Here is a 15,984-nt window from a genome sequence, read left to right on the forward strand (position 1 = left end):
CATGGTGGGGACAGCAGGAGCTCTCCTGGAGTAGAGAAAGGGTGGACTAAGCAGGACTGTTGACTGCCTGGTGGGGACAGCTACAGGCTCCCCTGGAGTAGAGACAGGGTGCACCTAAGCAGGACTGTTGAGTGCATGGTGGGGACAGTCAGAGGCTCCCATGGAGTAGAGACAGGGTGGACCTAAGCAGGACTGTTGAGTGCATGGTGGGGACAGTCAGAGGCTCCCGTGGAGTGGAGACAGGGTGAATTAAGCAGGACTGTTGAGTGCATGGTGGGGACAGCAAGAGCCCCACTGGAGTAGAGACAGGGTGGACCTAAGCAGGACTGTTGAGTGCATGGTCGGGACAGGCAGAGACTCCCCTGGAGTAGAGAAAGGGTGGACCTAAGCAGGACTGTTGAGTGCATGGTGGGGACAGGCAGAGGCTCCCCTAGAATAGAGACAGGTTGGTCCTAAGCAGGACTGTTGAGTGCATGGTTGGGACAGGCAGAGGCTCCCGTGGAGTAGACACGGTGGACCTAAGCAGGACTGTTGAGTGCATCGTGGGGACATGGAGAAATTCCCTGGAGTATACAGGGTGGAACGAAGCAGGACTGTTGAGTGCATGGTGGGGACAGGCAGAAGCTCCCCGGAAGTAGAGACAGGGTGGACCCAAGTAGGACTGTTGAGTGCATCGTGGGGACAGGCAGAGGCTCCCCTGGAGTAGAGACAGGGTGGACCTAGGTAGGACTGTTGAGTGCATGGTGGGGACAGGCAGAGGCTCCCCTGGAGTGGAGACAGGGTGGACCTAAGTAGGACTGTTGAGTGCATGGTGGGGACAGGCAGAGGCTCCCCTGGAGTGGAGACAGGGTGGACCTAAGCAGGACTGTTGACTGCATGGTGGGGACAGGCAGAGGCTCCCCTGCAGTAGAGACAGGGTGGACCTAAGCAGGACTGTTGAGTGCATGGTGGGAACAGGCAGAGGCTCCCCTGGAGTAGAGACAGGGTGGACCTAAGTAGGACTGTTGAGTGCATGGTGGGGACAGCCAGAGGTTCCCCGGGAGTAGAGAGAGGGTGGACCTAAGCAGGACTGTTGAGTGCATGGTGGGGACAGGCAGAGGCTCCCATGGAGTAGAGACAGCTTGGACCTAAGGAGGAGTGTTGACTGCATGGTGGGGACAGCTACAGGCTCCCTTGGAGTAGAGACAGGGTGGACCTAAGCAGGACTGTTGAGTGCATGGTGGGGACAGGCAGAGGCTCCCATGGAGTAGAGACAGGGTGGACCTAAGCAGGACTGTTGAGTGCATGGTGGGGACAGGCAGAGGCTCCCCTGGAATAGACAGGGTGGACCTAAGCAGGACTGTTGAGTGCATGGTGGGGACAGGCAGAGGTTCCCCTGGAGTAGACAGGGTGGACTCTGGGGTGAGTGTTTAGCTCCATGGTGGGAATCAGAAGAAGATCTGTTAATATATAGAGACAGGTAAGTGTTCCAGTCAGATTGCGTAACAACTAACCCAGAGTTTGGCACCATGGGCCCAGCTACAGGCCAGTCTGGGGAGACTGGGTGTGGCTGGGAGGGAGGTATACAGGTTGGCTGGGTCAGATTTCAAGGTCCTTTGACTCTGGACTCCAACCTGGGCAAAGGGAATCAGCATCACTGTTATCTGGAAAGCCAAAGTCTTCCTCTGGCTAGATTATTGACTATGTACGAGGGAATCACGTTCTTTACCCAGCAGCAGGAGAATCTGGATAGCAAAGGAGCAGCACACGGTGGGCACACGCCAACTATGGTCTGCCAACGGAAGACTCGTTGAGACATCCGTGGCTTCCTACAGTGGCCAATGCTGCAGACTGTTTTGCTCAACAACTCGTCCAGTCCCCATGGTCTTGTCCTTCTGTGTGGTCCTGACCGGGGCAATGCAACCTCTGTTTCCATCCTTTCTGTGGATCTGGGTTGTCGCACACTCTAAACTCACAAAGGCTCACACCCCTGGGCCAGATGGCGTGTGGTAGATCCTTCTGGGCTAGAAAGGCAGTAACCAGGGAAAGGCGCTGCATGATTTGTGCTTCTCTGTGGCCCACTCTGTCCTGGATAAGCCTTTCTCTAATACCCACCAGACTTTGGATGACTATCAGTAAATCCACTGCAAGGGATTCAGTTGTCAGCACAGGAACCCTAACCAGTACAGCACTGCAGAAAAGCATACCTTGAATTTGGCTCCAGACTTAACACACTAAAACCGTCATTAAAAAGCATCTGTGGGGAACACTTCTGTCTGAAATGAGCAAATACAAGCTTCCTGCTGGAGGGACAGGTCCTGTTGACTCTTACTGTAAAGACCCTGCCCTGATTCTCACTTTCTGCCTCTCACAGCATGTCACCGCTCCTCAGTCAGGAATGATCTTCCCTGGAAGGACCTCAGGTCATGTCTGGCACACCCTGAGGGTGAGGGACATCTCAGTGTCACCCAGCAGGTAGAGGCTAAGGACACGGCTGAACAGCCCATAATGAGCAGGGCAGAGCCCTCCACACAGAGTTAGCTGTTCCCAGAAGCCAACAATGCAGAGCCTGAGGAGTCCTGTTCCAGAAAGCAGCAAGCACACCCCATCCCTCCTCACCCTGGACAGTGCAGAGCTGGTGTGAGGCAAAGCTCTCTTAAGGGCCCACTGGGCTGTGACCTGAGCACTGCAGGGGTACTTCCTGCCCTTCACGCCTAGATCCTTGATGCAGCTCACTGTCCACTGCAGTCTGCCCCAGCCACACAGGTCCTCACCAATGCCACTGCCCCAACCAGCAAGCTGACCCAATCCGACAACACTCATGTCCACCAAGGCATGTCCTTGCCCCCGTCCTGTAGGCACAATGGCCACAGCACAGAGTGTGCATGCTGCACACCTGCTGCATCCTGGTGAGACCGCTGCCCCAACTCCAACGGCAGGGTACTCGGTGCATTCGTCCAGATAAGTAAGTACAGTAAGACTGAGGTGAGGGCTACCTTATCCACTGCTTTATCACAAGTAGTTTGCCCACTCAGTAAATCTGTTAAATTTGTTACTACACAGCACAAGAATTAAACACACACACACACAATTAACCAGCACTAATGGAGATGTGACATGAGAAATACACAGTCAGAGTTCCACTGGCCAGATCTATAGCAGAACAGGTGCTTCAGGAAACCTCAACGCAGCTGCCTGCATCTGTCAGAAAACCAACAAAAGGCTCGCCACAGGATCAGAAAGAAGACAGGTGCTCCAAGGGAGGTATCTGGGCACTCCGCACTGAGAAATAAAGGTGGGGAGATCTAGGAACACCTGAAGTAGATAAGGAAAGCACCATGATTTACAGAAAGCCTCATCACAGGGTATGACAGCAGTCCTCCACGTGACCCCAAATAAGAGAAAGAGAGAGGCTTCAGCTGGAGCACACAGGGGTTGATCTGGCAAGAACAGCTGTGGACACAGGCTGCGGCCTGCCACCAGCCTCTGAAGAGCATCTACAGGGGTTCAGGTTAGGCGCTGCAGGACACACACATTTCAAAAGGCGTTGGTAGGATACATTACAATACTTTAATTGACAAATGAGTTTTTAAATATATGAGTTTCAACAATGTTCTTGAACATTTTTGAACAAAGGGTGCCATCACTGCTTCAGGCACAGGGTGAGTGGTTAAGGCCGACTCTGGGTTAGGGGATGACTACGAGCCAGCTTGGGGGTGAACGTGGTCAGAGAGATGCCTGTGGGAGTCTGAAGGAGGTATAAGGATACACCCACCCAAAAAGACTGCACGGGTCACAGGCTGGCTCTGCAGAGGGCCGCTGAGTGGGCAGCAAGAGGGCTCACCCTCCAAATGATAGTAACTTAGTAGCTGTGGAGCAAGGAGCAATCGAATGGGGCAGATGAGTTGCAAAGCAGGAAATGGGTAGAATCATGAGGGCAAAGGAGCTTCAGTACAAACAGGAGCAATGGGAACCGTACAAGGTTTTAAGCAAAGCAAAGTCCAGATGAGACTGGCAGGCTGCACAGATCCCTCCAGCAAAGTCCAGATGAGACTGGCAGACTGCACAGATCCCTCCAGCAAAGTCCGGATGAGACTGGCAGACTGCACAGATCCCTCCAGCAAAGTCCGGATGAGACTGGCAGACTGCACAGATCCCTCCAGCAAAGTCCGGATGAGACTGGCAGGCTGCACAGATCCCTCCAGCAAAGTCCGGATGAGACTGGCAGGCTGCACAGATCCCTCCAGCAAAGTCCGGATGAGACTGGCAGGCTGCACAGATCCCTCCAGCAAAGTCCGGATGAGACTGGCAGGCTGCACAGATCCCTCCAGCAAAGTCCGGATGAGACTGGCAGGCTGCACAGATCCCTCCAGCAAAGTCCGGATGAGACTGGCAGGCTGCACAGATCCCTCCAGCAAAGTCCGGATGAGACTGGCAGGCTGCACAGATCCCTCCAGCAAAGTCCGGATGAGACTGGCAGGCTGCACAGATCCCTCCAGTCAAGAGCTGACGGTAGGGAGAGAGGCAGCACTGGACGGGCACGAAGTCAAAGAGTGCTCACCAGCAATCCAGGAGGGGGAGACCAAAGAGAAAAGCGGCAGGGGTGAAAAGGAGGGAGCACCTGGGAAATATTTACAATACTTCTAAAGAGATTTGGGAGATCAACTGACTGGAGATCACTTAGAAGGGAGACATTCTTTTACTAGAGCAAATTTTTGGTGTGAATCACTAAATAAATGATGCACAGATGTGATATGAAAAGTCAGAAAAACTAGGTTTCAATGAAGCAATACCAAACTGCTTTGGACAGGAGCTCGACGTGCTGCTTGAACAAGTGGGAATGGAAAGCACTGCCGGGGGCCGGGGAGAGCGGACGGCTGCACACACAGACTGAGATACAGCACTGCAGGTGGAGTGGCTCAGTTGAGGGAAGGAGAGGAGGCGGAGACCGAGCAGGGGAAACTGCAACATCCAGGGGTCTGCAGGAGGAGGTGCTCCTTCAACAGAGCTGTCCAGAGTGCAGCAAGAAGAGCAAGGGACAGTGCCCCTGAAACCGAACCACAGTACCGGACATCGGATTCCAAGCAGACAGGGCAGTGTCTACCGCACTGTCACGGGAGGCCACATGCAGAGGAGGAGGGTGGTGGACACACACATGCTGAGGGCACACCCTCCTCCCCCGGGCAGAGAGGGAACAGGAGGCCAGCACTGAGAGACCCTGAGAAAGCAGCACTTCCTGGAGAAGATGGCCGAGGACAGGCAGGGAGGGCAGACACCGGGGTATGGAGGAGAGCTGCTACCAGCTTCCTCGAGGGTGGGCACGAATCCTGGCCTCATGAGTGCTAGCTCTGTGACCTGGGGCAAGCCACCTCATACCAGACATCATTACACAGCTGCAAGAGCGCCCCTATGTGGCCGTAGAGTGTCCTGTGAGGATTAGGATAAGAGACAGAAAACGTCCAGGGCCAGACTTTGACACATGGTAAATAACCAAGAAAGACCAATCCACAGGGGCCATTACATATGCATGCTAGGCAGGAAGGAACCGGAGAGTGAGAAGTGGGCAAAGGTGGGCACAGGCTTCCCGCAGGGCCCAGTGTCACAGGGGACAGGCCTGCTCCAGAGGGCAGTCTCTTCTGAAGACCTCTGACACTCGAGGACCAAATCATGAAGGACTCTTTTTCACGGGAAGAGCATAGTCCCAAGTGTCTCCTGAGTGTGCTGCGAATGCCAACTGAGCCTGGGGGCTCTCCTGCCCTTGCTCTGTCCTCTAGATATCCCAGGGCCTGACTGCATCTCCTGCATTCGCACAGAGCCCTGCCCACGACAGACGGTCACTGTGTGTGAGCAATGCCCTCTCCTGCTGGTACAATCTTGCTTTCGGGAGTCTATGGGAACCACACCTCCACCTGGCTCCAGTTTCTCTCTTACTTGAACGACCATTCCTCCTCGGTGTAAGACATAATGAGGGATCTGTTGTTACTTGTTGGAGGAAGCCCAGGAAACCTGGGACCATCAGACCTGAAACAAGTCAATATTGGCCTCAGCCCTGTTCACTCAAGCTGGATCCCCACAACAGTCCTCTGAGGCATCACAGTGTGAACTGACATCAGCAAGAGCCCTTGGTCCATTCCATCACCTCTTCTTTCCTCACCTCTGCCCCTAAAGGCAAGATTCTCCTCTGGGTACCACATTAAAGTAAACAATGTTGAGCCAGGCACAGTGGCACACAAATGAATCCCAGCAGCTCAGGAGGCTGAGACAGGAGGATCGCGAGTTCAAAAACATCCTCAGCAACGGCAAGGTGCTAAGCAACTCAGTGAGATCCTGTCTCCAAATAAAATACAAAACAGGACTTGGGATGTGGCTCAGTGGTTGAGTGCCCCTGAGTTCAATCCCTGGTACTCCTCCCCCACAAAAAGTAACCAATATTGTCCAATAATGATTAAGAAAAGGCCTTGCTTTTCTGGCTACTATTAAAAATGAGGAGTCTTTACTGTATAAATCTAACAGTATTTTTCTAATCTCAAAATTGATTTGGAGATATGATAGAATTGTCCAAACTACTTAACACAAATATATTTATTTTTGCTGAATGTTCACAATAACCTCACCCTAATTATTAACAGCAAGAATAAGTGCGACAGTAAAACTCAAGAAAGACTCTATATTTAAAAACTCGACTTATCGTACATGCAATAGCCACACTGGTGATGGCAGTGACCCTGAATGGGAAATCATGGCTTCAGATGATGGCAATTCCACTCTTTCAAAGCCCCTCTTCAGAACATCCACTCTCTGACCCTGAGGGCTAAATGATCACACCCAAGTCAAAGGAATATGCCTTACCTGGCAGAGAAGCGGCATGGGAAGGATCCCCATAGTGCCCATAATGAGGAGCAGAAAGGCCTATTCCAGGCTGGGACTGAGAGTAAGGGGGTGTGGCCACGTAACCTTGTTGGCTCATTGTGAAAATACCATTCCCAAGGATAGTTCTACAAAAGAACCCTGCAACAGAAAAATGCTACTGTCAACAGAAGGTGTTAGTTACTTAATATTCAAAATACAGATACTACTAGTACACGTTTCTAGCAGTTCGAGGAAAGGCAGAAGGAGCAGGTGCAGGAGCATCTCTATCTCACACTGCTACCCTGTCATGCCATAGACCCTGGAAGTTAGTCACAGTTCTTTGGAACTCAATAGCATCACTTCAACAGTCGTGGACTGATTCTTGGGCACAACACCTGGAAACATCTGTAGCCTGAGGCCCCGAGTATCTGGCAGTCTCTCTCCAGGGCCAGGTTTCCATGGCCACAGGGCAGCACCATGCCATGCAATTGGCCAGCCACTGGCTGCTAGCCAGCTGCGGCCACAGGCTTTCTGACTCGAACCTGTATAGTGCTCTTCTAACCAGCAATTATAACCCGGTAGTTCTGACAAAGAGAAATCAGCCCAGCAAATATAGCAGAAGATGAAGTTGGTCATGGCCTTGTTTTATGAGTCACAATTTGGCCAAGCTGGGAGGCAGCTACACCATTTCAGAGTTACCAGTGGTTTCTCAGTAGCAGACAGAATTTTTTCTGATTTAAATGATAATCACACTTCCAAGAACATATTCATCCTGTAAGAAAAAAAGTGTAATTTCATGTGTGTGTAGGCGCACACACTCACAAATGTAACAGAACCATCTCAAGTCTCTCAGAACTCCAACATCGTTTTGCTTTAAAATTTTCATTTTTCCAGATTTTCATATTAGAGACAGTTCTTAGGACTATTTTCAAACAGCATTTTATAACAAGGCAGAAAGTGTTCTAAATCCTGCCCCACACAAGTGGGTTTTCAACTCATGTCTGCCGACAGTTAGCTGTGTGACATGGAATAGACTGAAAACACCTCCAGCCTCTGTTCTCTTAGAAAAGAAAGCACCCCCCCCCCAAAGCCTTTTGAGATATAAACACTGTTTCTGCAGTTTCTCTCCAGTCTTGTCACCCAGCACCGGCACATTCTTCCTTTTGCTCTCTTATTCAGTGCCTTTTAAGGTAAAGGTTGGTGATACCTGCCAAGACTTGGGATCTGTCCATGTCCAGGAAATGACATTCAAATTTAAAATCTGAAGCCCAAAGTTGGTGATTTGGTTTCATTTTCATGTTATATTATAAGTTTGTAAAATCAAAGCAATCAAGTAAAAAATATGAGATGGCTTTGTTCTCCTTGGACTGGCAGAAAGAGGCAACAGGTCTCTGGTCTGCTTTGCTGGCCACAACTTCTTCCCCTCCTCCCACATAGTGGAGAGACGTGGCAGCCTCAGCTTCCTTCCCAGGCGTTTAAGAAGCCAGCGGAATCCTGAGAGTAGCCGGTGGCTGATGAGGAAAGGAAGCAGGGATGTTCTCCAGAGAGCATGGAACCAGTCTCGATGGGTCCTGAGGAACTGCTTCCTCCCCACCCCTGCCACGTCAAACTTCCTCGCACCGTACAGAGTTCAGAAACCTGACTCAGCTTCAAGCTGCAACGTGGCAGAAAGCCACCTGGCACTGATGGCCTGGGGTCAAAACCTGGCCAGTCACAACCCGGAGAGACCCCAGCCCCCTGCCTAGCCATGCACATCTCTCACCCTGGAGCACGCTGGGGGCTTGGTCAAGTCCATGTCGACATCAGGACTTCCCTAGGCTTATGGATACTGTTGCCATTTCCACTAGGAACACCTCTAACACGTTCTTCCTCTAAGAATGAGTGGACTAAGTTAATATGGGACAAGGACACCCAGCGATGACACTGGAGGACGTGGCCTCAGGACCTACCGGGTAGCTTCCTCGCCCAAGGCTGGGAAGGACAGGTGAAGTGCCCGCCCCCTGCCTCTCCTGACCTCCAACCAGCCTGAAGACCACAGGCAGGGTGCGTCCCTCCCAGTCATCTCCGACGGACCAGGGAGCAGAGGGCAGCCCTCCCCTGCCCTCCCCAAGGTCTAGTCCGCCAGAGGACCTTCACGCTGAGCAGGTCCCTCCCCTTCATCTCTACTCGGGGCCAGACAGCATAGGGAATCCCTCTCCAGCATCTCTAACTTGCCTGAGGACCAAGGACTGAGAGCATCGCCGTCCTCGCCATCATTTCTAACCTGCCCGAGGACCACGGACAGAGTGCCTCCCTCCCCTGGCCCCCACCTACCTGAGGGACACCGGGATGAGCGGGTCCTTCCCCTGCCCCTCCCCCCAACCTTCCCGAGGCCACTGGGATGGGCGGGTCACTCCCCTGGCCTCCAACCTGCCTGAGGACCACCAGTAGAGTGCCTCCCTCCCCTGGCTCCCAGCCTGTCTGAGGTCCACCGGGTTGGGAGGGTCCCTATCCTGGCCTCCAACCTGCCTGAGGACCACCTAGCTGAGCAAGTCCCTCACGCCTCCCGCGAGCCTGGGCCGAGGGCAGTACCTGAGGCTCGGCTCCTCGTGCCGGTGGCCTGGAGACCGCTCCTCCGCTCCTTTTCCTGCCCGAGTCTCCACTCCCTGCTCCACTCCCAGAGCTGGACTGCCACGTCAGACCCGCTGCCCAGCGTCGCCGGGCTGGACCAGCGCGCCCCAACGCGCAAGCGCACGGCCCGCGGGCGGGACCACGGGGGCGTGGCCACGGGGCGGGGCGGGGCCGCCAGGCAGGGCGGGGCGGGGCCTCAGCGCGGGGAGGGGCCGCCGAGAGCCGCCGGGCCGCGGGGCGGGGCCTATCCGGCGCCCGCCCGCTGGCCTTCCCGCCCGGTTGCCGGCTTTCGCCGGTTTCTCGGCGGGCGCGCCCCGCCCCTTCCGCGCGCCGCACTTGGGCCGCGGTGCTTAGCGGAGCCGGCGCTCGGTGCGGGGCCCGGGCTGGCGGGCGCGCAGGCAGGCCCGAGCTTCCCCGGCGCCGACGCCCCCCGGCCTGGGAGGGGCAGCCCGGGCTTCTGCGCCCGGGGCTGCGGCAGCGGCGTACGGGAGGCGCGATGGCGCCCCGGGCAGGACCCCCAGCCGGCGCGGAGCCGCGGCTGCGGGAGCCCGCCTGCCTCTCCTGCAGGCCCGAGGTCGGACCGCCCTGCTGCTAAGCAGAAGGCCTTCAGCCAGCGGTTCGGCCCGTCCAGTGCTCCTTCCATTCACAGAGCAAACCCAGCCCCTGATTGGGTTTCGACACGTAGCTTCTTTGGGCTACCAAAAATTGAAATCCCTTGACGCATTCCTTACCGGAGCTCCACCAGGTGAAACTCGAGGAATATGCTGGTGGTAGGTGAGCTGTGCAGAACCGTAAGCCCGTCTGGGCTGTGGCGCCTTTCCCGACTTGTGTAGGATTTTAGGGTATGGTGACCGTCCACGTTCAGCTTCAACCTTGAAGAGTGTGGGGTCGGAATTTGAGCCTCTGTATGAGGGAGAGCGGAGCCACTGAGGCAAAGGGCAGGGCGCCACGCGGCGTCCAATCAAACGGGCAGAAAAACACTGATCCTTACCTCCACCTGTCACTCAGCCGGACCCCCATACACACCTATTCCGGCCTATAAAGACCCTGGGCAGCCGGAGCCATGTGTGATTTTCTCCGGCTCCCTACCCTGACCTGTACCCCGGGGGGCTGGGAATTTCACCCGAGATAAAGCTTGCTTGGGTCACTTTCTGTCCGATTTTATTTGGCCCGATTTTATTTTATTAGCCCTGCGCCCGAGCTTACAAAGAGGTTTGAAAATCCATTTTGTTGTTTCTCATATTCCACATAGGATGAGTTTGTGAAGTCTGGCCTCTGTTAAGAAGTACAGCTTCTAAGAGAGCTGGAAGAGGTTGGCATGTCACAGCTCAGCAGAGGAGGGCAGCCACACCTCTAGATGTCCTGCTGGCTCACTGGCCCTGCACAAGTTGTCCGGATTGTAAATTCATCCTCACCCTGGCTCAGAGGCCAGCTTGTCTGACACCAGGACCAGCAGCTGTGGTTTCCAGTTCCTAAATGATGAAGCTGGAAGAGACTTTAGAGGTGTGAGTCATCAACTCCATATTCATTGAGGACTGAATTTGTTCTAATCATGCAATAGGTTAGCAAACTGAGGTTTACCCAGAACATAAAGTGAGCCACTATTCTTACAGCTAGTTGGAAATCGTGCCAGCACCTCCCCCCACATTCACCTATATCTTGGCACTTTGGTGTCCTCCAATCTGCTGTTCTTCACAGTTTCCATCTTCTGGAACTGTGTGACCTCTGAGCTCTCCACTAACTGAGGTGCTGAGTGGCTGCACGGTTCCACCAGCAGCCGAAGTGCTGATCACAGGCCTCTTGCTCTTGTGAAGTGGACACTTGGTTTCATTTTGCTTCCACTCTCCTGGCCCCAAGTGCCCACCTCTTTTGTGACTGATCTTATTCCTGTGGTGGCTGCTGCCTTCTGCTCTGAGGGCCAGGTGGCTTCCCAGCCTGCCACAGGCCACCGGCCCTGTTGCCTAGCCTCTGGCGTTCCGTGTGCAACCACTCGGTCACCCGGGTAACCATAGCCTGACTGCAGATGATCAGTCAAGGCAAGGCCCAGGTATTAGCTCTCTGCTCTTTGGCGATTCTGCACTAAGTTTTAAAGGGGAAAGAGAGCAGAGTCAATTGTGCATAAGAGAAGGAATGCCCTGACAACACTCAGGATTCCTTCTAATGAATGACCTTCAAAGGTCAGAGCTGTGATGCTCAAAGCATTTATGCAGCTCAGTCTGGAGGTTTCTAATTCTGAAGAGAGTTTTTGAAGAAGCTCATTCTCATTATTAAAATGACAAAACATGGACTATTTTTTTTATTTTTTAATTTTTTTTAAACTGGACTATTTTAAATTTGAGAAGCACAGCAAATGAAGCCTTGTTAAATTGGGCTGATAGCAAAGGTACAAATAGGCTGAGTGGAGCAAGAATTAACAACAACAATGACAGGTCGAGTGTCCATCAAGGCGCAATATCAAGGTATTTCTAGGGTTCCTTTTCCAGTATCTCAAACTCTTGCTCTGAGCTACTACACTTTCATGGAAATAGATGGGCACACTCCTGTTACAACCTATCAGGTTTTGGACTTAGCTTACCTTCGCCAACCACAGTTACACTCAATAAGTGTAACTCAAAAATACAGTAAGTGTATTTTAAAATTATTTTTGTAATTCTGACTCACATTTGTTTATTCTGTGCAGAATACACCACTTCAGCTCCAGCCCCTGGGGCAGTGCGATGTCACCCTATGTGACATCATGGTGTATATGACATCCCGCTGCGCTGACCTCGACTCAGGTCTGGTTCCCAAGTATCTGGATAAGTTTTATTTATTCAACATGTTTGTTTAGCATCTACCTTAAGTTGGGTACTTAACTAAGCATTCTAAACCCTGTAGATAGCATCAGGTGGTGTTTGTTAAGTACCTACTATGAGTTGGGTACTGGACTAAGCACTGATACACAGTTGGGTGAAACACTGCTCTGGCTGTTAAAAGTTTATGGAATAGCATAGGAATTGGCAAATCATAGCCTGCAGGCAAACTCTGGACCACATACAAGCTTACACTTTTAAATGGTAAAAAAAAAAAAAAAGGAAAGAAAAAGATATTTTGTGACACACAAAAAATATATGAAATTCAAATCCCAGTGTCCATCAATAAAGCTTTCTTGGAACTTGGGCATTTTTCATTTTCTGATCTTGTGGTTTCTTGTGCACTCTAATGGCAGAGCTGAGATCTTGAAGCCTGCAAAACTTAAAATACACACCACCTGGCCCTTTGCATAAAAAGTGTGTCAGCCCCTGGCCTCAGAGAACCTGCACTCACAACCAGCGGCTTGTTCTGTGGGAGATGCAGGCTGCCACAGAAACAGGTAAGAAGGGACACACCCAACTCCCTGGTGGGGATGGCACCTTGCTGTGGCCCTGAGGACAGGCGTAAGTTAGGCAAGGTCCAAGTGGAGAGCACAGGCCCTCAGAGGCGCTGTGGGGTCAGGTCTGGCTTGCCCATGGGTTTCTGGAGAGGCGTGCTATGGTAGGAGCTCAGGCAGGTAGAGAGGGCAGTCCCCGAGATCCCCTGAAGGCACTGGAGAGGCAGCAAAAGATAACACAGGAATGACACAATGGACATTTTTCCAGAAAGATCAGTCAGAGTTGGTGAAAGGATGGAGGCAGGAAGAGGCAGGATGGTGGGATGGCTCTGCTGGGGCACTGTTGGCAACAATTGAGGTAAGAGCACATGATGGCCTAAGCAAAGACAGTGGGGTGTGGCCAGCAAAGTAAGGTGGCAAGAGGGGGCCACGGGTGGATGCATGGGACGGGACAGGTGCAGGAGACAGGGGAGGAGAGGCAGAATACTGTCAACCACTCTCAGGCTTCTGACCTGGCAGTTGGTGGGTATCGGTGCTATTGAGGGATTGGGGAGCCAGGAATGAGAGCAGGGATCTGCTTCAGTGATATTCTGTGGGACATCTGAGCGGAGATGTCCAGTCACCTGCTGGGTCTCCTGGAGGTAGGGAGGCATCTGTGCCAAAAAAAATTAAAGGCAACCAGTGGTGAACATTTAGAAGTCAGTCTGCAGAAAGACAAGGGCTCTGCAGTCAAGCCTATCATATTTCTGCTCCTGTCACTCACCAGCTGCATGCACCTTTTCTAAATCTCGGGCTCCTCATCTATATAATTGAAAGCAATAATAGTAACAGCAACTTCAGGGTCGTTGTTTGTATTAAATTAACACAAAGCTCTTGGCACAATGTTTGGTACCCAAGTGCTCAATAATATTATGGCACCACTGTGACCAAAGGCCGGATGAGCAATCAGAGGAGGAAATGTTTATTTGGCTCATGGTTTCAGAGGTTTAGTCCACAGTCAGCTAACTCCATTGCTGTGGCCAAGAGGAGGCAGAACAGCACAGCAGAAGGGTGTGATGGAGGAGAGCGGCTCGGGACTCGACAGCTGGGAACCTGAGAGAGCTCTGCTCACCAGGACAAAATGCAAACCTCGGAGGCAGGCCCCTGGTCACCTACGTCCTGCAGACACATCCTACCCGCCTACTTCACCTCCCAGTTAACCCCTATCAATTCATTACTCCAAGGAAGACGTCAGGGCTCTCAAGATGTGATCACGTCACATGTGAACCTTCTTGCATTGTCTCACTCAGGAGCTGTAGCAGGAACCGTCACCATGTCACTATGATGAACAGTATACACGTGACAGTGGAGGCCACATGGGCATTTCTAAACTCGCCAAGTCTTGGCTCTGTGTAATTCGAGGCACTACGCTCCTGTGGCCGTGAACTGAAGCAGAAAGGGCCGCGGAGCAGCGTCAGGTGGAGTGGGTGGAGAGGGTCGGGAATGCGGGGCTGTGGAGGGTGAGTCCCGGGAGGTGCTGCTGTGCCAGGTGCAGGGCAGCCAGCCGGCTGCCAGGTTGGGCTGCACTGAGGTTCCTGAAGCCCTGCTCTCAGCGCCACAGGTCCATGTTCCGGCATGGGGTCCTGGAGCCAGAGCAGTGCTGCGTGAAAGGGACACCTCGGTGGAGCTCCTGCGCCCGCGCTGGTATCCTCAGGTCCACTGTGTCCCCGGCTCGTCCCCAAAGCTTCCGGTCCCAGTGTCCACAGGCGTGGACCTGTGCGGCTCTGAAGGCTTCCGCTCCCCGTCCCTCACTTCTGTCCCACACGGGCGTCGTCCTAGTAAAACTCCTGTGTGTCTAGTTCCACGTTGGTCCTGCTGTCCGGGGACCTCAGGGGCCCACTCACCAGAGGTGAGACTGCACCTCGCCCTGGAGGCAAGCCCGTCCTTGGGAAGGGCTCTGTGCCGGTCAGGAAGGCACGGGCCGGGGGTCTGGGGCAGGATTCCTGCCGGGAGGAGGCTGGAGCCAGGGGCTAGAGGCTGAGAGGAGAGGGAGGAGGCTGGAGCCAGGGGCTGGAGGCTGAGAGGAGAGGGAGGAGGCTGGAGCCAGGGGCTGGAGGCTGAGAGCAGAGAGGCAGGTCCCGGTGGAGGCCGTTCCCAGTGGGGCTTTTACTCCCAGTAGAAAGGGCCATGAGGCTGCTGCTGAAGTTTCCTATTCTGAGATGAACTGTGAATGACCAGCTATGATAAAATGAAAAACTAGAAATATGGCTCTGGGGAAAAAAGAAACTCTTAAAAACAAAATCCCTGCAAGAATGTAAAAGAATGTCAAATCCATAAAAAACCAGCACTGCATAATATTCAAGGACTATAAGATCCAGCAATAGAAGATTATTTTCTAAATTAGCTTTTAAAGGGCACGATAAACACTCAGATATTGGACACATTTTATAAATCATAACTTTTTGCCAGTTTCTATGTTGGAATTTTACAGAAATCACCTAATTTGGTGGTTCCTGCTAGTGTTTCAGTTTCCTTTCCTGCGTGCTTAAGACAACACAAGCCTGGGCACGCGTCCACACCCCCATGTTCTGTCCTGTGGAGGGGCAAGTCCTCACCTCCTGCTGTGGAGAGAAGCTAATGGCCAATAGCTTCCCAAACAGATTTCAAATGCAAATAACCACTTTCAAAACAGTACAACCAAAGAGGAAATTAAGTCTTTGTTTAGCCTAATGAGAAGAGAGGGGTTCTCAGAGAAAATGGGTCTGGGGACAATCTGGAAGGATGAGTTGATGTTCTCTGCTGGCAGAACAGGAGAAGGCTTTCCCAGAGAAGACAGCACTGGCCAAGGGCCTGGGGCTGTGATGTACCCCAGGACATGTGGGAGCAATAGCTTGGATACAGCAGAAACAGAGACAGCAGGGGTCATGCTGAGGAAGGTCCTAATCCAGCACCAGGTACTGGACAGCATTTTATGGTCCACTCAGGTGTTAGTGGCTCATCCTGGAGAGGGCAGTAAGGGACTCAATGCAGAAAAAGCACTGTGATTATAGTTGCTGGTTTTCTGCTTTTGACTTTGGCAGCCATGTGGCAATGGAAGAGGAGGTTGCGAGGCTGGAGGTAGGAAGAACCAAGGAAACCATGCAGTTGTGTATGTCTTGCTCTGCTTTCTGATGCTGTAAGAAAATACCCAGGCTGGGTCCTTATAACGAAAAGAGGTC

The 15,984-nt window shown here is 52.7% G+C and overlaps 1 protein-coding gene across 2 annotated transcripts in view; it reads right to left on the reverse strand.

Moving 5' to 3' along the window:
- The window catches only part of Sec24d (SEC24 homolog D, COPII coat complex component), a 73,533-nt gene extending 64,009 nt beyond the window's left edge, over positions 1 to 9,524 (reverse strand). For both annotated transcript variants that reach the window (XM_047566388.1, XM_047566387.1), the window contains exons 1-2: positions 9,400 to 9,524; positions 6,829 to 6,987 (exon numbers count right to left, since the gene is read on the reverse strand). In XM_047566388.1, the coding sequence (XP_047422344.1) occupies positions 6,829 to 6,946 (118 nt within the window). In that variant the 5' untranslated portion in view covers positions 6,947 to 6,987; positions 9,400 to 9,524. The remainder of the gene's footprint in view (positions 1 to 6,828; positions 6,988 to 9,399) is intronic.
- Positions 9,525 to 15,984: the final 6,460 nt, after the last annotated feature.

The sequence above is a fragment of the Sciurus carolinensis genome, chromosome 10 (genome assembly GCF_902686445.1).
Source record: "Sciurus carolinensis chromosome 10, mSciCar1.2, whole genome shotgun sequence".
Lineage (NCBI taxonomy): Eukaryota > Metazoa > Chordata > Mammalia > Rodentia > Sciuridae > Sciurus > Sciurus carolinensis.